Source organism: Rhododendron vialii, chromosome 11a, assembly GCF_030253575.1.
Source record: "Rhododendron vialii isolate Sample 1 chromosome 11a, ASM3025357v1".
Lineage (NCBI taxonomy): Eukaryota > Viridiplantae > Streptophyta > Magnoliopsida > Ericales > Ericaceae > Rhododendron > Rhododendron vialii.
Genome location: NC_080567.1, coordinates 18,987,135 through 19,006,528, shown reverse-complemented (window position 1 = coordinate 19,006,528; position 19,394 = coordinate 18,987,135). Strand labels below are relative to the sequence as shown.

General features: G+C 42.2%; 2 protein-coding genes across 4 annotated transcripts; one reads left to right on the top strand and one right to left on the bottom strand.

Annotated features, from left to right (window-relative positions):
• Positions 1-8,290: 8,290 nt before the first annotated feature.
• LOC131306726 (elongation factor 2) lies at positions 8,291-13,351 on the bottom strand. Of its 3 annotated transcripts, none has more exons than XM_058333145.1 (4): positions 13,261-13,351; positions 11,719-11,808; positions 11,529-11,616; positions 8,291-11,119 (listed from the first exon to the last, which is right to left on the bottom strand). In XM_058333145.1, the coding sequence occupies exons 2-4, from the start codon at positions 11,719-11,721 to the stop codon at positions 8,679-8,681; spliced, it is 2,532 nt and encodes an 843-aa protein (XP_058189128.1). In that variant the 5' UTR covers positions 11,722-11,808; positions 13,261-13,351; the 3' UTR covers positions 8,291-8,678. The 3 variants fall into 3 exon arrangements, with proteins under 3 accessions (XP_058189128.1, XP_058189127.1, XP_058189129.1); XM_058333144.1 differs by having other exon boundaries at positions 11,719-11,785; positions 13,268-13,351; XM_058333146.1 differs by having other exon boundaries at positions 11,712-11,785; positions 13,268-13,291.
• Positions 13,352-14,563: 1,212 nt separating this feature from the next.
• Positions 14,564-18,995, top strand: LOC131306725 (uncharacterized). The gene is made up of 5 exons (XM_058333143.1): positions 14,564-15,492; positions 16,740-16,792; positions 17,069-17,235; positions 17,320-17,471; positions 18,237-18,995. Exons 1-5 carry the CDS (start codon positions 14,760-14,762, stop codon positions 18,665-18,667), a joined length of 1,536 nt encoding a protein of 511 aa, XP_058189126.1. The 5' UTR covers positions 14,564-14,759; the 3' UTR covers positions 18,668-18,995.
• The last annotated feature ends 399 nt before the right edge of the window (positions 18,996-19,394 follow it).

Below are 19,394 nucleotides of genomic sequence, written 5' to 3'. Positions count from 1 at the left end.
ACGATACTCTTAGTAGATTGAAAACGACACTAAATGAGATCAGAATTTCGAAAATGATAGCCGAAAAGAAGCATACCGTGCGAAGCCACTTACAACCATGACCATCTCCTGCCACGGGTGCTCTTGAAGATGATGGGCGCGATGACTCCGCTAGAGCTGGGTGCAGCGCCCTTCCTCGAACACCCCGTGTATGGACACGCCCTACTACCGCTGGAGCTGGAGGAGAAAGGCCCAGTGGAAAGGCCACATTCAAAGGGGTGACGTCCGCTACCACCCACATGCTATGGGGCCCGCGCTAGTCGGCCCCCTGGACTTTAGCAATGGCCTGAAGTGAGGTGTCCCGCATACGAATCTCGGACACCTCTGGGGCCTCCGCCTCCCCGCGGACGAAAAGAAGAAAAGAATCCAAGTTTCTCCTCCAAAACTGACGGAACTCTGGCGTGTAGCGTCCGATGTCGTCCCGACTGGGAATTGGTAGATCTTTGAGCCGCGGCCGCATAAACCGAAGCTGGGAGTTGGCAAAGTTGCATACCTGCGGAGCAGGCCCGGGGACCCCTTGGTCAAAACTCAATTGCCTCACAAACCGGTCCGGGCGGTATACTGACACCTCATGGGCCTTATTGTTGAGAAAAGGGAGCCACCTCGGGAGGGCGATGAGAGCAGAGTTAATGACCCCCCGGGCCATCGAATTGTTGTCGTTTGCGGCAGAGAGAGAAGAGCGGGTAGGCAGAAGGCATTGGCCATGGCCAACTACCCCCGGGGTGGTGGTTCCGTATGGGCGTGGAACAAAATTTTCCTCGATGTCACACGCCTCGTACCAAAGGGCGTCACTGCTAGTACCAAACCATCGCTCTGACCGCGATTGGCTGGCAGACACCAGAAACTCATGCAGAACTGGAGCTGTAGAGACCCGTATTTATTTTAATTAACTTTAAATGTTTATTGGGAAAGAAGTAAGGAATAATGGTGTTTATGTGATTTGGGGTCAAAGTGAAAGAATTGATTTTAGAAGGATACAATGTGTAGTTTACATATATGTGAGTATATATAGGAGGATGAGAGAGAGCATGGAATCATTTTCCTTCTTTTTTCCCTCACCGGCTCTCTCTCTCTCTCTTCCGGCCTCTCTCCCACTCTCATGTTCTCTCACCAAATTTCACTCCAATAACCCAAAACCCACTCAACATAACCTTCAAACATTCATCCTTTACGCGTATTGTGGTCCGTATTTCGCCGGTTAGAGCTCAGTGGAGTCGTATCACTCTCGGTTCGATTTTCGGAAGCTAGGGCTCGAAATTCTCGTGGGTTTCGTTCTTCGGCCTCGAGGTAGGGATTCTACCTCTCAATATATGTAATAGAAGAGCTCTCCTTGCTTGAAATCGTGTTTATTGATGTTGTTGTTGTTGTGGTTAGATTCTTTGAAATCTGCAGAAAATCTGCTCGAACACCCCTTTGTATCGATACTGCTCTATTCAGTATCGATACAATAATCTCTGGAACGACCTTAGTTATTGAAGTATCGATACTGAATTAATCAGTATCGATACAATCGGTCTCTGGAAGTTTTTAAGGCCTGTTGTATAGATACTGAAATTCATAGTATCTATACTTCAATGCCTTAAGGCTAAGTTTTGCTTCTTGTTTCGACTCCATTGTCTTGACCCCCGATCGCTTCTAACTTGTCCCAAACGTCACCAAATCACTCCATAACATTATCGATCATATTCGTTGAGTTCGTTGAGTATCTTTGCAACCCTCACCCCTTGTTTGGTATAATTGGACGTTGATTTCCATATGAACTTTGATTAAATTGAAATGACACGTTATGTGAGTAAGAGATTCTTGGACACTTATTGACACAACGAGAACATTTGGGGCCCATCGACGGGTGGGTGCCTGGCAGGGGATATCAGGGTCCCATAATTAGCCTGGCAGGAGCTTATGCTCATAATGATCACTCAAGGCCTAACCTTCTCGGTGGGCGCTTGGCAGGGGATATCGGGGTCCCATAATTAGCCCGGCAGGAGCTTCGGCTCATGACACTTAACGTGAAGCGATGTTGGACACATGGAAAGTGAAACGGTTAAAGATTGAGGTGTATACCAAATTTCATACCGAGTTTGTTGGATTGTTAAGCCTTGGTTATTGCCTATTGTGTGGTCTGTATCCCGTTCTTCCTTGTGATCACCCTTGCATTTCTCTTGCATATAATGTTAGCGTAGAATTTCCTACTGGGCTAGTGTAGCTCAAGTCTACTATCATTTTCAGGTACTAACACAGGACAATAGCGAGCATGCTTGGAATGCTTGGATGTGACCATTATTTTGAAAGCTATCAATTGAGAAGTTACTTAGGCATCTTTGTAAATCTCTTTTGAAGATGTATTTGTAACTTTATAGTAAATCTTTTGACTATGGAATATTGTAACCTTTAACTCTTGAATATTCAGTACTTGCGTTAATTTGGGCCTCGGAGCCAAAGATGTAATATTTTGGGAACGCTACTTCATTTTGGTTATCGTACAGATTATGGCGAGATTTTAATTATGGAAATCATTTATAATTATGTTAAAAATCGAGGGTGTGACAGGAGCAATGACGGGAAAATGCTCGAAGAAGTAAGTAAGAAAGAAGTTGGTGTGTACCCTGGAAAGATGGTCACACCTGCTAAGGGACCTCGCGAGGTCAGCGTGAACCAGAACCAACTGGCAATGAAGTGACCCCAGGAATAAGGGGGCCAATGCAACGCACTCACCGCGGGCCAGGAGAACAGCGAGTGGAAAAACCGCGGGAGAAGGGCTATCCGCAGGGTAGTCCAGAAAGACGAAATAAGAAAGGAAGAAGGCGAAGAAACCAGCCATGTGGAGCCTCCCCTCGTGGTGTGGGCCGGCAAAAAAGTACCGCGGGACGCCCGGAACCACCGTTCTCATGGGCTGGAAATCCTTGAAGAAGAACTGAATCCATCTGGCGAAAGAAGTTTTCTTCGCGTTCGCTGCGCTGGTTTGCAAACACCCTGAGCAGTGAATATGGGGCCGTTCTGAGCTTGCTTACCTAGCCTCCGCAGTTCCAAGACGTCTTGTTGGTCTGCGGTAGAAAGATTGTTGGGGTCAAGGAGCGTGGTCCCACGAAAAGGAAGACGGGTGAGAATTACCACATCCTCTAGTGAGAAACCGCTTTCACCCCATGCCCATGCAAAAGAGTGCGTATCGATGCTCCAGCGCGAGCACGCATGGTTTAGGTTTCTGATGGCCACTCCCTGCCGCGGAATGTTCATGCTCCGCGACAGCATCACAGCATCATAATTACCGTTGGTCATAAAGACTTGTTTGAAGGAAGCGTTGCTGACTACCTCATCGACCCATTCGGCCCAGTGTAGGGGTGTAAACGAGCTGAGCTTCGGCAAGCTCGAGCTCGGCTCGTTTACTTAACGAGCCAAAAACTCAAGCTCGAGCTCGGCTCGAGCCTTAACAAGCCGAGCTTAGCCATTTACTAAACAAGCCTATTTAATCGAGCCGAGCCTCCCTTAACAACACGAGCTTTTATCGAACGAGCAGAGTTCCACTCGGCTCGTTTAATAAACGAGCCGAGTCGAGCCGAGCCTTAAAGAGCCGAGCCGAGCTCGCGAGTAGCTCGGCTCACTTACAGCCCTAGCCCAGTCATAGGGTGGCGAAGCCTGGGCTCCAAAGCGGCAGTCTGAATAGGGGAAGTCCTCACGCTCTATACGAAGACGCAAAACAGAAGACGGATTGACCAACTCCGCGTCCTCTAGGTCAGTAGGAGTCGTGAAAGAAATGGAATTGGAAGTGGAGGGCCCCTCGGCGGTGTAGGCTTCCGCCAGGGTCCAGAAGGGGTCCCTCACGGATTGAAGATATGGAGCTTTTCTCCACTGGTCCGCAATGGAGACGGGTTCCTCAATGATTACGCCCCATGCAGCCATCCAGAGTCTTTTATGTGAAAAAGAGAGGGAAATTTCGAAAAGTAGAAAGGAAAGAGATTGATTGTCAAATGGGATGAAAAGAAAATGACAGAGTTTTGACTAGGGCTTGAATGGTAGGTGAAAAGGAAATGACGAATGAAGGGCTTATATAGTAAGTCGGTTAATGAAGTATTTATGGCAGTCGTACACCAACGGTCACGCCGGTACACAAAGGGTTACGACGGATCGTGAGAAGACGCTAAGATAACCGTCACTCAGCGAGACCACTTGACGATGATCGCGAAAACTTACAGCAAGAGAAAAGTGCGCACGACACGCACCCGCCGTCCGCGCTCGGGGGGCATATGTAGGTACGGTCAAAAATCGTCAAACTTATTATCAAGTGTTACCCAAAAAGACAACCTAGGGGGGGGGGGGGTGGGGGGGTGGGGGGGTGAAAGAAATTACCAATTTGAAAATTATTCTCTAACAATATATTCAAGATAATACAAGCAAGTAAAAGAGAGAGTTAGAGAGATAGAACCTGTTTATAGTGGTTTGGCCCGAATTTGTCCACGGTTCGGCCTAGTCTACTTCTTCTCAAGCAACTACTTGAAGGTTCCACTAATCTTCAAAAAGATTACAAATAGTAAGTCTTGCGGGTGCTTACAACAACCTTATCCCTAGCTTTCCCGATGAGCTAGTGCAACCGCAAGAGTTTTCTCCGAAAGCTCTCAAAAATAATAACACCCAAATTCAATCGGAATTTGGTCTTCTAAGCTTTCAAGTGTTTGACTCAAACACTCACTTAGGATTTACAAGTTTGTGGACAAAATGTGAAATATTATCGCTCATGACTTATACACAATTTCTCTTAAGAAAAATATGAAAGGAGAAAAACAAGGAGATTTGTAAGCTTTGATCTTTGGAGAATTTGCTCTTGGAATGATATGGATTGATTGTGCTTGACTTGGTACTCATCAATGTATTCTTCAATCCTTATATAGTGATCCATCCACCTACTAGCCGTTAGTAAATTACTGGTACCGTTGGAGAGTTAATTTAAGAAAAATATAGCCATTGGGATTTTACTGATCTGCAGAAATTTGCAAAAAATTTACTGCCGGTCGTTCGACCGGTCGACCGGAAGGTCGTGCACTTTCTCAATCAGTCTGCCATCCAGTGAAGTCCGGTTGACAACCTCTTCTGTTCATACAGCCAACCTGTCATCCGATTCGTCAACCTGTAGCTCAAAAATTCATCTGAATAATTCCGTTAACGCATGTATTGAGCTTACTACACCTTTGAAGATATTAAACTTTGAATTCAAGAGACTTAAAGCAATTTTACAAGGTTGAGAAAATTAGTCCGAAAATGACTTGGCGATAAATATAAAAACATCATCAAAATAATTAATCTAATTTTCTGACAATCATCAAAATAAATATATAATTGTAATACATATAATTTTTTAATAAATTAATATGCATACATTTTTCCAACATCAAGGAATACTATTTGATCTTCCAATTGCTTACAGACACGTGGTAGCGGGACCTGCGGAGAAAAGTAGCCTCGGTCAGATCTTTACCCAACGAAGGATAGTTGACCACCCAATGAGAAGAAAGCACGTGAACACGCAACAAGGATATTAGTCCCTGCGGAAGTCGTCCGCGGGAAGCTACCGCGGAGCCCCAATGTTACCGTGGAATTATGAGACGCATCCTGAAATAATCCTATCAGAGGGGGACCGTGTGACTACAAAAGATGATATTAAAGAGTTCCCAGAGTCCCGTCCTAACCCAGAGGCTGGGTCCGGGAGGGACTCCGCGGAGAAAATACGATCGCTGCGGGTCGCGACCTCGCGCTAGCGGGAATAGGGGAATTTTTTGTGGCTTGGTGGCTTGGGATTAGGGTATCGCCATGGAGTTACGAGTCGCCCCTCGGACAAATGCCCGCGAAAATGGCAAGTCTCCCCAAGGTTAGGAGGTACAGAGGGGACACGTGTCAGGATTTAATAAGAGCGCCGTCCTGGGCCTAACCTAGGCCGAGGTACCCTATAAATACCCCTGACATTCCCAATTATGGGAGAGGATCTTTTTCTGGGAGAGAGTGCGTGAGCACTGAATTTGAGGAAGAAGAACATTCTTTCTCAGAGAAAAGGAGTGACCTCACTTGCTCAACCCCGGAAAAGGCCAAATACCCCGCAGAGAACGAAAGAGACACGCTGCCTCTGTTCCATTTGTACCTTCTTCTCTTTCCCTCATCCCATAAGATTTCTTTCCTCTTCCCTCCGCTAATCATCGACCAATCGCACCTCTCCAGCTCACGGACATTCACACGTAAGCGATCCCACGCCGAACCCTCCTCCTACACCCAAAAACCTGTCCATGACTTGGGAATAATTTGCCCAAAGGGTCCCTAATAGATTTTCTAGAGTCTCTCTCTCTCTCTCTCTCTCTCTCTCTCTCTCTCTCTCCCTTTTTCTTTTTCTTTTTCTCTTTGCTTTGGGTGTAAATGGTTTAATAGAGCATCTCTAGCCCTAGCTCAAATTTGAGTAAAATTTGCTTCGGGTGGTATCATTTTAAATTAATGACAAACTCTTTTTTTATCCAAATTATTATTGAAAAAAAATTAAAAACTTTAATTTCTCTCTTCCCTCCCATTCTTCCCAAAATCCTTCCAAGGAAGATCGTAATCCTGACACCAACGTGTCTCACTCGCCCGCCCCACCACCAGAGCACACCCAGCTCTTGACAACCCTTGTAAATCTTAGATTGACATCTTATTCAGTCGAATTCTGATTTGGTGACTTAAATCCTAGATCTGAAAACCCTAGACAAATGTCACGACAACCTTCACCTGTTCTCGCCGACTCTCGGACAAACCTCGCCGTTCATTGACATTCCCTGACAAACCCCTCAGACGCTCGAAAAACTCTCCAACAACCTTCTTGGACACTCGTTACTACCACCGTCAATGTTCATCACCACCCGCAAACCACCACCACCTTTGCTCACCACCAGCAGTTACCACAACCATTGACCATCCAAAATTACCAGTTGGAAATTTAGGTAGGATTTGAGTAAAACTCAATTTGGTAGGAGTTTAATTCTAGGGATGGAGGTGGATTTTGGATGGTTTTACCCAAACTTTAAATTTGTATAATTCTGAGTATGCATCTCCAACATTTTTACCCATTTCTTCACTTAAACTCAAAAAATACTATATAAAAATAAATAAATAAATCACAAAGGGAACTCCTTGACTCAAACGTATATGAGATTAAATTATTTACACCGCCGATGTAAATATTTGTTTTCTTAAAATTAATTACATTGCGACACGTCGCCATGTTCTATTAATTGAGACCACTGTTTTGACGACGTGGGGCAATGTAATTGATTTGAAGGAAATAAAGGTTTACACCACCAATGTATATAATTTATTCTCAACTTATATAATATATATGTATCAAAGTGAATTTTACTGAATTTTCTACTCAAATAGAGAGACTCAATCCTTACTCAAAATGCAGAAGGCTTTTTTGTGCCTCTACGATTTACAAATATGCAATTGATGAAGGTTTAACTCAAATTTATACTTAGACTCGGAGTGCTTCATAGTTCATACCCATCGGAGTAAGGGCTGGAAATGCTCTTAGTCGTGCCTAGTTAATAGACTAGGGAAACCACAAATTGGTTCTCCACTATTCATAGAAAAGGAGTTGACAAAATTACAAATTGTATTTACTAAACGCTTGTAATCTTCTTCTCATTAATATACATGATGTTCTTCTTTGATGCCAAAAAAGAGATGGCACAATCTGTTTTTGGAATAATATGGCTTTGACATAACGAACTTTTTAATTTGAAGTTAGGACCATGAATTTCACATACGACTTTGGTTTTTCATATCTCACAAGTTTTCCAGGAATGAGTCTTAATATCGATGCTTTAACTTCTACTAGGGGGTGACCTTCGTGCCACGCACGAAAAGCATGATCACCGGTTGTTTGTTGCTGAGGATTGTTTCGAATAAATTTGATATTCAATCCATATTTTGGGTTGATTCGTAAATGTAAGTTGTTTGTGTTTAGTTAAATTACATAAGCAACAATAGAAGACTCAGGAAACTGTGCTTTATCATAACCTCAAGTACTGCACTCCTTACAGATGCCATAAATTCCATCTACATATAGAACACCAAAATAGGTTGGATTAAAGGATCCATAGATTACTTCGTAGCTGCATTTGTAACAAAACTCAACATTCACCAATATTGTTCTGTAAACTTACGTTTTCCAGATCATAAAAGCATATAAATCTCATCGAAATGTAGATTGGAAGAACACTTTTACATGTCTACAGCATTGGAAGAAGATCACTATTTTTTTCAAATACAGGATACATCGTTAATTTAGATGGAGCTCATTTGCAACCACTAACTACTGATCAAAATGGCAGAACAAATGCATCTCAAAGAGGTTCAAACCACATCCGATTACACTCTGAAAATCAAAAACGTTACCTGAAAAGATAACTGAGAGAGAGTTCCAAAACTCGTTCACAGAATAAGATGCAAACATAATACCGAGGGAATCAACTCCCATGAACCAAATGTTCTACAACAGACCATCGAAAAATGAGAATCTCAATAGACAAAACCAACAAAATTATCCAGTCCAGCATTACTGTCTCTCATCGACCATTCACTATCATCTGAACTAGTAGCTTGGATTGAATAATCTGAGAAGCGATGACTTACAGCTTGTCCTCGAACTCGGACAGCGGTGTCATCTGTTCCTTCAACCCTTTCCTCTTGCGAATATCTGACACAAGGGTTGCCGCCTGTGACCCAACTTCCAATGGATCAGACATCATCATATCCCAATGATCAAAAACGCACTGCGGAAAGGCCTGCCCTGAAGTTGCTGCCCTCAAAGTGCTAGAGAAACCAAACGACTCTATAACAGGAAGGTAAGCCTTGATGTTGTAAAGGGGGGTACCCGGCCTCTGCATTTCCTCAAATACATGACCACGTTTTTGATTCAGAACACTGTAAATTCCCCCAAGGGCTTGTTCAGGTGCCTGGATCTCCACCAAGTATACAGGCTCCAAAAGTCTGGGCTTGGCAGTCAGCTGGGAAGCGTAAATGACCCTCCGGGCAGTCGGAATGACCTGCCCACCTCCTCTGTGAATAGCATCCGCATGCAAAACCACATCACAAACTTCAAAGCAAATACCCCTCATGTTTTCTTCCGATAGTGCCCCTTCTTTTGACGCCCATTGGAACCCAGCAACGACAGAATCCTTGATTTCATTCAGGTATTGAACTCCCTTGCACATATCCACAACCATGTTAGGCCCAGTGGTTTCCGGCCCAAAACACCATATCTTTTTTGCGAGATCCTTGTCCCAACCGAACTCCTCCGACAATATTTTAGATCGGACCTTGGGGTCATCCCTTGGGCCAATACGTCCATCGTCAATGGCCTCAGCAAGGCCCTCCTCCAAGGGTCTAGCTTCCATGTATAGACGGTTATGCTTGTTTGGCGACTTGCTCATGACAGTGCGTGACGACTTCTCAAGAACCGTCTCACGGAAAGACACAACAGGATCTGACTTGATAATTTCAGCTCCACCCATGAAATCGTCCACTAAATCCTTCAGACAGATTTCAAGGTGCAGCTCTCCTGCACCAGCAATGATGTGCTCCCCAGACTCCTCAATACTACAGACCACCATAGGGTCAGATTTAGCCAGACGTTTGAGGCCTTCAACAAGCTTGGGCAAGTCAGAGGCAACCTTGCACTGAACAGCCACACGAACGACAGGTGAAACTGAGAACTTCATTGCTCGGATTGGGTGGGCATCCGCTTCCTTCTCATTCGTCAAGGTAGCATTCTTAGTGATATACTGGTCCAAACCAACCAAAGCCACTGTATTCCCACAAGGTACGTCTTCCACGGTTTCCTGCTTCTTTCCCATCCAAATAACAGTTCTTTGCACACTCTTAACATACAAGTCCTTCTTCTCTCCAGGGACATAGTTCGGACCCATGATTCTAACCTTCAAACCAGTCGACACTTTCCCGGCGAACACACGCCCAAAGGCAAAGAACCTTCCCTTGTCAGAAGCAGGAATCATCTTGGACACGTACAGCATGAGAGGCCCCTCGGGATCACAGTTCCTAATAGCATTCGCATACTGATCATCAAGGGGTCCCTCATACAAATTCTCAACACGATATCTTTGAGCAGTGGAAGGAGAAGGGAGATGGAAGATCATCATTTCCAGGAGGGCACTACTCGCTGGAAGCCAGGTCTGCATGACACGCTTCATCAGAGCCTTCCCCATCAACTCCTTCTCATCAGACTTCATTGTGACACCAAGCTTCTGCAACATGGGCCACAGCTTGTCTTTCTGGTCATTCATGCAAGTGTTGATGATCTGCTTAATGGGTTCATAGCAGAACTGAACAAATCCACGCTTGCAAGTAGCAGAGCCAGAATTCTTGGTGGTCCACTTTTTGGTGGCAGGGTCAAAGTAGTTTTCGCCCCAGAGACGCTCCATCATCTTAGACTCATCGACACCAAATTTGGAAGCATACATCTTAGCAAAGTTGGTCAGAGTGAAAGCCCAGCCGTGCAACCCAGCTGAGAAAGCAACTGTTCCTTTCTCAGGGTACACCATAACGTCACCAAGGAGGGGATCCTCGTACGTGGCCATGATCACATTAGCATTTTCAATCACTCTCTGGAATGTCTGGTAAGCCTCCTCTCCATCGACCTGGAGCTCAAGGAAGCACCTGTCCATCTTGTTAACAGTTAACACCGGTCGGATCCTTTCACCCAAAGCCTGTCGGAGAACAGTTTCTGTTTGGACACAGACACCCTCAACACAATCAACCACCACAAGAGCACCATCAGTAATTCGAAGGGCAGCTGTGACCTCGGAAGAAAAATCAACGTGTCCAGGAGAATCAATTAGATTGATAAGGTATTCATTCCCATTACGCTCTCCTTTGAACGACTTCAGTGACTCATCAGTCATCTCATAGTAGAGAGATATGCCAGTAGACTTGATGGTGATACCACGTTCAGCTTCATCTGCCCGGGTATCTGTCATCCGGACATCACCAGCAACTTCTTGAGCAATGATACCAGCAGCAGCCACAAGAGAATCAGTAAGTGTGGATTTCCCTGGGAGGAAGAAAAAAGCAACAGTTGTGTCAGTATGTTTACCAAAGCAAATATATGTCAAGTGTTCTCTTTTTGTCAAGGTATTTCTCTTTTGTTGGTGTGTTTAGGTTACATGATAATGTATTTGCATGAAGGCACCATCACTTCAAATTAAATAAAACGAAAGGAACACTGTAACAGATTCAGATCAATATTGCCCGATACAGCCATACAGGTGGTACCTGCAGTTCTAATCCCCCAAAGGATACACTAATATGAATGATTGTGGGAACACGAAGGATAAAAATTCAAATGCAGTTTCTCCATTGATTAAATATCTTCGCAGGTGAACTAATCAACAGCACTGCAAACTTTACTATGATAAAGCCTCCAGAATACAAGAGATACCAAAGTCGGATAGCTTTCATACCATGATCCACATGTGCAATAACAGACATGTTACGAATGTTGTGCTTGTAGTCCATAATCCTACGAAGCTCGTCAGCTGTGAACTTCACCTGCACATATCACGTGAATGCATCCATTAGAACACTCTCAACTCTACACAAGTTCAGACAACAGAAGATTACAACAAAAAGCAGTCGAAACAAACAACTTACCATCTTGAGTACTCTTAACTACAACAACAGCAAAGTTCTAAAACAAAAGACGACCGTCCTAGAACGCCTGCAATCCACGTAGTAAAAAACCTATCAGCAGCTGAAACAGGTTAGCTTAAATGACAATCACCGGCTTGAGCACAAGCAAAATAAAAACCTTAATAATATCAATAAAAAATAATGCCATAATAATTAAAAGGAACAAACTGCTCTATGGTGAAGGCTAGCATAATGCAATTACAGTAACTGATAAACATCAGGCCCTGACACACAAACTTAATTTCAGAAATGTTTTCTGGCAGAGACACATCCATGAAATTGGACAACTGAATCCTCATAAAGAATGTTCGCCTGGATTAAGCCTGAAACTATCTTCTCCCCTACATAAACGTAGCAATACAAAATACGCATAACTGATACTGCATTGTGCACAGCACATGTCATAGATAAAAAGACAACGGCGGAAAGCCTACTCTCAAACTAAGATAGTACAATTTTTTTGAAAATGAACAAAAGATGCACAACAAAGAAACCTTGGAGAAGCATGGAGTTATGTCCTAAGCTGCTCCTCCTGGTCCAGCTAATAACACATCATCATTCTACACAGCCAACTCCAAGCATTTCCATTACAGCATAACTAGTTTAAGGCTATGCTTGGAACTTGGGGGAAAGGGTGGAAAGGAAGGGAAAATTTAAAAAAAATTCTTCCCCTTGTTTGGTTCTTAAAAAATGATAAGGCAAAATTTCGAACACAGGTTCAACTTTTCTCTCAATTTCTCTTTAACTTTCACTCTCGTTTTCCAACCTTCATTTCTTTTTCTTTCCCTAAGTAGTAAGTTCCAAACAGAGCTCCTTTGGATGGTGGGGGAGGATGAGATGAGAAGGGCAAGCCCCTTCTCACAAAATCTCACCATTTTATGCGAGATTGGGTGAGAAAGGGGAAGGGCCAATCAATTTTTTTTTTGTTGCACTTTTCTCATCGTTTCTCACCAAAATGCTCAATCCAATGAGTTAATTGGCAAGAAACCATAACCCTTTCTTTTCTTTTCTCATGGGATCCCTCCATCCAAAGGTGTAGTGTACCGAGCAAATACCCTATCCTACTCGAACTTGGATAAGAATTACATGAAACTGGCTGCAAAAATGCATCTAAGATCCTAAATCCATGATCCCGTCTTCGAATAACACATGAAATGAAATATTTAAAATATCAACTCAGATATAAGCAAAACATAGCAGAATTCTATCACTCGCACTAGTTACCGATCCAAACACGCAACTCCTAATAAGCTCATAGCAAGGTCAGAGAAATGTGTGGTGAAAAGCTTCGTGAAGACGCAGAATAATATAAAAATAAAGCAAATCGAAAACAGGATTCTTTAAAAGATGAAGCAGAATGGATAGATAGGAGCACGGACCAGAAATAGGAACGAGAATAGATGAAGCAGTAACGCTATAAGCTCATACACATGCATGCACACAAACTGTGAGAGAGAGAGAGAGAGAGAGAGAGAGAGAGAGAGAGAGAGAGACGACGCTTACAAGTTACAAGGCGACGGCGAGGTCAGAGAGAGAAAGTGCTCTCAGTGAGGTTAAAATGAGATGAGAGAGAGGATTGGTGAATGAGGGCGAGAGAGAAAATGAGGACAGGAAACCCTAATTGGTTTCGCTCCAGTTGGGCTTGGAGCTGTTTGTACTGTTGTGTAGGCCCACCTTTAAGTTGGGTTTTGAATTGGATCAAAAGCCCAATCAATTTTTGTTTGGTTTTTTATTCTAGCATATAGGAGAAAAAGCTTACTAGAGTTGGTAAACGAACTAAGCTGCTTGAGTTCGAGCTTATGTTTGCTTTCTAAAATTTCATTTGAAATCACTTTGTGACAATACATAAACGAAGATGGAGGAACGTTTTTTTAAAACTCGTAAAGGTTTCAAACCACCTCAAATAAGCAACAACTATTTGGTTTGTTGGAGTTATGATGTTAAAAAATTAAATTGATTTGTGATCGACTTGATTAAAAGTACGTTTTGAGTTGGCTTGCCTTATATACAAGTCAAGTTTGAACATACTTCTAAAAGAGCCTGACTAAGCGTACCGACCTTGGTCTTATCGATGCAAAAGGATATGAGCCGTTGATTGATTTTAATTCTGAATAAAAAGTAAGATGAATGAATTAAGCATTTAAACATATATTGAATCGAGCTGGTTTTTTACCAGACTACTCAAATAATTATTTGAAAAGTAGTCAATGACTCAAATCATATGTGTGAGACCCTAAAATGGGGCCCAAAAGTGATCAATACCACTTGTCTTATTGCTTTTAAAAACCCGTTAAGTTTTAAATCAAGTTTGAGCTTATTTATCGAAATAAACTCACCTTCTATTATCCATTCTACCATAAAACAACATACTCCCTCCGCCATAATGAGATTTTTAATTTGGTGTCATGAATGAAAATACTTAAATTTTTTGATGTAAAAATTACGTATTTTTTTTATAAAGGACCAACAATGTGGGATAGATGGAGTATGCATTATCCTAAATTTATTAGTAACGCAGTTCTTAAAAGGAAAATTCTAAAATCAGCCCAATGGGCTGACGATAGTGAGTGTGTGAATGTATATTAAAGAGTATAAAAAATACACAATTTTTGTCTTCTAATGTGTTTATTGTCAGCCCAGTGGGCTGGGCTGACAATAGCAAGACCGTAATTAAAATCCCAACAATGTCTTTCTAAAATCACGCGTGGCAAGGTGTTTTCTCATTTAATTTTCCACGTGTGTTTATATTCGTTTTTTCTCAAATGTTTTCGTAATTTTCTCTTTTCTTCTCCAAATTCAAATGTTACCGTTACACAGACGAGGCCCACCCCACGGCCTGCTCCCTCCCATCTCCACTCCCCCAAACCACAATTGACAAACGCACCAAACTAGGGTTTTGTGCTCACCTTCCACGCAGAACCATTTTAAAACCTACCTGTAATTCCACCAATTCTATCCATTTAACCATCAAAATCCCATCGATTACCATATACCCAAAAATCATGAACCCATTTCACAACAACTACCGACTCATGCTGCAAGAATCGATCGACCACTTCTTGGCCGAACACAACAAGGGGTCCACCGATTTCTTCGTCTTCGGCTCGATTTTCCTCCGCTTGGTCCAGTCAATGAGTGACCCACCACTCGAGATCACCTGGTTTTACTCAGCAACGACCTTTCACAGCTCTGTCAAGTCGATAGCAGCTGTGAAGGACTTGTTTCAGTTGTTGGTTTCGTGTTCGAACCCGTATAGTGGCTCGAAAAGGGTCGCTGTTCTCGCTCCGGTTGTATCCGAGTTGTATTACATTGTTGTTGATTGCTTGGGTAAGGGTTTGGGCTTGAAGGGGGAGGTTGAGGGTTTGGTAGAAGTGGTTGTTAGTTACATTCTACTATGCTGTTCTAATAGTTTTGAGCAGTGGGGAAATGGGTCGGGTAATTTGACGGGTGGGTTTGTGGATTTGATCCGTGTTTGGAGTGTCGGTCGAGTTGGGGAGAGGAGCGAGTTTGGGGATGATTTGAGGGTGTTCTTTCCACTTGTTAGTGAGGAGGTTCGTAGCGAGGTTAGTGCGGGATGCGGAGCTGGTTACGTAGCTGGGATTGTTATGGTTGAGGCTTTTTTGCTGGGGTTGTGTTTGAAGTTTGGTTCAGGGGTTTCGGGTGAGGAGTTGCAAAAGGATATGCAGCATTGGGCGGTTCAGACTATAACGGGGTTTCAGAATGGCTGCTTTTTTGGTGAGGATAACTATTGCTTAGAGCATTTGATTTAGTATTTGTCAAGCTTTGATCGTAGAGTGCGCTAATGTTTAGTTAGTTTAGATAAAATTACTGTTGATGTATGGTTGGATTATCACTTTTTTTAGCAATAGATATTTTTTCGTCTGTTAGCAGTTCACAAACTAAATGGGGTGTATGCCGGACATGGACTCTAGCCCAATTTTCTGTTCTCTTAATATCATTACCATCATGCTGCCATACATGCAAGTAACCGCAATAAGAAATTACATTCTGAAACAAACAGTTATATGGTGCAATATCAGGTCCCAACCTATACATCATCTTTGATGATTTAAACTTTACATACTTTCCATATAAGTCAATATGCTCCCTTCCTTGCCACTACTCCCATGTTTAATGCTCCTATGCAAGTTTGTTGGACAATTATAACTGAATCTTGGTTGCATGATATCACAACTTTTAGATATAAATTTGATGTGCTAACTTTTTTGGTCATTGAAAAAGTTGAACAGTCTGGCTACCTAGTTTTGAATCTTTTGATTAACCAAGGACGGAGAGATTGGGTAAGAAGCAACTCAATAGAAATCAAAATAGGTTGCCTTTAATGGAGTGCTTCAGGCCTATTTTGCAGTCGATCTGATACCTACAAAGTTGAAAAGAAAAATAATTCTATTGAACAAAGTTTTAGACCAATCGTGTTACACATATATAGTACTGGGTACTAAGAAATGAATGTAGACGCTACAAGGATGTTAAATGGACATTTGGGTCGTTTGATCACATGCAACTAAGTCAAGTATAGACATGACAGAAAGAAAGCGTCATAGGTATATAGTTTGTGGAATATTGGAGTTAGGGAAAGACCTGAATTCATGTAGGCCATGGTGGATACCCTTCAGAGAGCAAACTGGGTAAAAAAATTTGCGTTGGCCCCACTTAATTAAGATGCAAGGCTTTGTTTGGTTGGCTGGTTGAAAGCATTGCCTATCCTGCAACATATGAGTACTCAAGCAGGCCATTGGATCCTGAATGCAGCACTATTGTCTTTATATCGATCCGCTGTGTAATTGTTTAATACAGGTTTTGTTCATACGCTGGACATGACTTCTCATGTTTTTTGACATCTTGTTTACCGGGTTCCTTGTGGAAAATTAGTGTTAATTATCTGCTCTAGTTGACAGGTTCAAATGTTCTTCTTAATGCATTTTGATATGCATACCTGATTTCTTGATGCTTCCTCTCAGATATGCTTCTCAGAATGCTTTTGGAGCCAGGTTTGCCTGTTACCACCATATTGGTCTGTATGTCTATGCCTTATGCTTCCATTTTTCTTTGTTGGTTTCAGTTATTTAAATCCAGTTTGTCCACTCTCTACAACCCAGGTCCTAACTCCCTTCCTTTTAATGGCATTTTGGTCACTTTCTTCTCGTACTTGTGCATGATGTGTGCCAGTGCGTCCAAAGGCCATGTTTGCAGATCATATCTTACTTATTGCTGTTTGAAAAAATGTGCTGCTGATCAAAACTAAACATATTTCGAGTTTTTATACCTGATCCACATCTTATTACTGCAGAGTTCTGAGAATGAAGTTCTTCTCCGTCAAGTGCTATATGATGTTGTGATATTGGTAGATCATTCATATTTAAAAGCTCAAATGTGGACTCAGCAACCTGGTGACTGCTTGAAGAGTGTCGCCCTGACATGGTTGTTAGTTGTAGATAATGCTGTACAGTTTGCTAGGTATGGGAAAACTATAGATGCCGAGATGCAAAACTTGCATTGCGAAATAAACTGCCTGATATAAATCCATTTTGTCTGCCTCAGGGAAATTTGCGACCAGACCAGAGCCATTTCTTACATAGATGCCTTCTCCAAATCTTGCTTACCCAATCAATTAATTAAGTGGTTCACTAATCAGACTGGTCTGGAGGACAAGATTAGTCTACCAAATGCTTCCACTCCCAAAGCTCTTATCAGTGAGTTGTTTCATGGCTCCATGTTTCCATTATTTATAATTTTAGTTCATCTGGTTACAAATACATGAATTCCTCACCCCAAAATTGCTCCTGTTCTACCAAGCAATTGTTTAATGCAAAGATATAGATACTCATTTTACTTAATGGGTGAGCTACATTTAAGAACTCTTTGTAGGAATGGTGATGGAAGGAAAGGTAAACGGCACTAGCAAAGATGGATATGACTCTATGAAGCACCGATACCTCTAGAGGTCGATGTATTGCAGTGTTGGACACGGGGACACGTATGGGACACGCCACGTGACGTGTCCCATAATTTAATTTAAATTTTTAAGGGGGACACCAATGGGGACACGGCGGGGGGTCAAAGTGTAAAAAAATTAGGGGTCAAAATGCAATTTTTAAAAAAAATTTGGGGGTCAAACTATAATTTTCCAATAGGGTTGTATTGAACTTATGGATGTCTTGTTTTGTTTGAATGGTATTGGAACTATGGTTTTTTGTTTGTCCACATTTTACCATTTAAATTTGGAAAAAAATTTTAAAAAAAATATTAACAAATAAATAAATATACATACACGTGGCGTATCCCCCGCCGTGTCCGTGTCCCCATTTTTTTAGAATTCCCGTGGCCCCGTGTCCGTGCATCATATGTGATTTAACCTATGAAACTTCAATAATTGACAAGACGACAGTTTTTCCTTTTCCATTTTGATTCTTCCCTCTCTCTCTCTGCTAAGTTGGTTACGTAACTCGCTATTACAGGATGGTTACAAGTTCTTGAAGAGCACGGGGTTAGAGTATTTGGTCATGACATTTTGAAACTCCGGGCTAAAACAGTTATTTCTAAATCGAGAGTAGGCAATGAGATCTCTGATTCCAAACCTGGTTGCAAAAACCAAAATGACAGTATCTTGTTTTGCCTTGAAAACCAGAAAGGACAAAATATAGTTGACGAGGATCAAGAGATGGCTAATTGTTTGGACGATGCATTTGCTCCCGCTGCTTGCATGGGACATGCAATGTCAGCTGGGAGGATAAGAAAACGCAAAGAAGGCAGAGCAGATGACTGGGAAACACGGTTTAAGCTAGCCAAGTTTGATTATCAACAAGATTCAGTTGTAGAGACGCGTTTGACTTGTTGCGATGGTAATTTGAATGGTGGGAATGATGTCAAAATCCAGTCCATGGTTTGAGCATTGAGTGAAAATTTTGTATCTAACGAGGAGATGAAGCAATATATGAGGAGGGATCTACAAGTCAATAGCAATTCTGGAATTGCGCCATTTTACGCTGCTATCTAGACATTTGTGAAGGATGTGAAGTGTCTGCAGGCTGTTTGTAGATCCGAGGCTTGTGTATCTTTCCTCTTTGAATGCTGATATCGAAAAAATAAGCAACTTGTTTTGTTGATGGTATAAATATGCTTAGAGACTAGAGAAATGTGCCAATTCTGCATCTAGCAAATAGCTTGTACTCTTTTTGTTTAGCCCCTTGACTAGTTATGAAATCGACCATTATCTATGCACACTTTTTTTTTTTTGTTGTTTTACATCGCAATTGGCCGTCTCTATATTTTGTTTTTCTTGGCTGAGAAACTCTTCATTAGAGAAGTGTTTGTATGAGATTGTGATGGTAATAGCACGGCCCAATCCAAGTCCCAATTCTGCATTTCACTGAAACTGATAGTAATAATTAGTTTTGCATGCTGCGGAGGGGCCCAAGGCTTGCCATTTTATAGTTGAAATTATTAGGGCTTGAAACTGCTCCATGGTTTGATGATGATGGAAGTGGCGGCGTTGTAATTGTGGTAGTAGTTTAGCCTAAATTTACCATGGTTAAACAAGAAGGGGTTTGGATTCAGTGATGTCACGGCTCTTCTTGTACCACAAGTGGATGGTGAATATGGATGAGGCGTTCAAA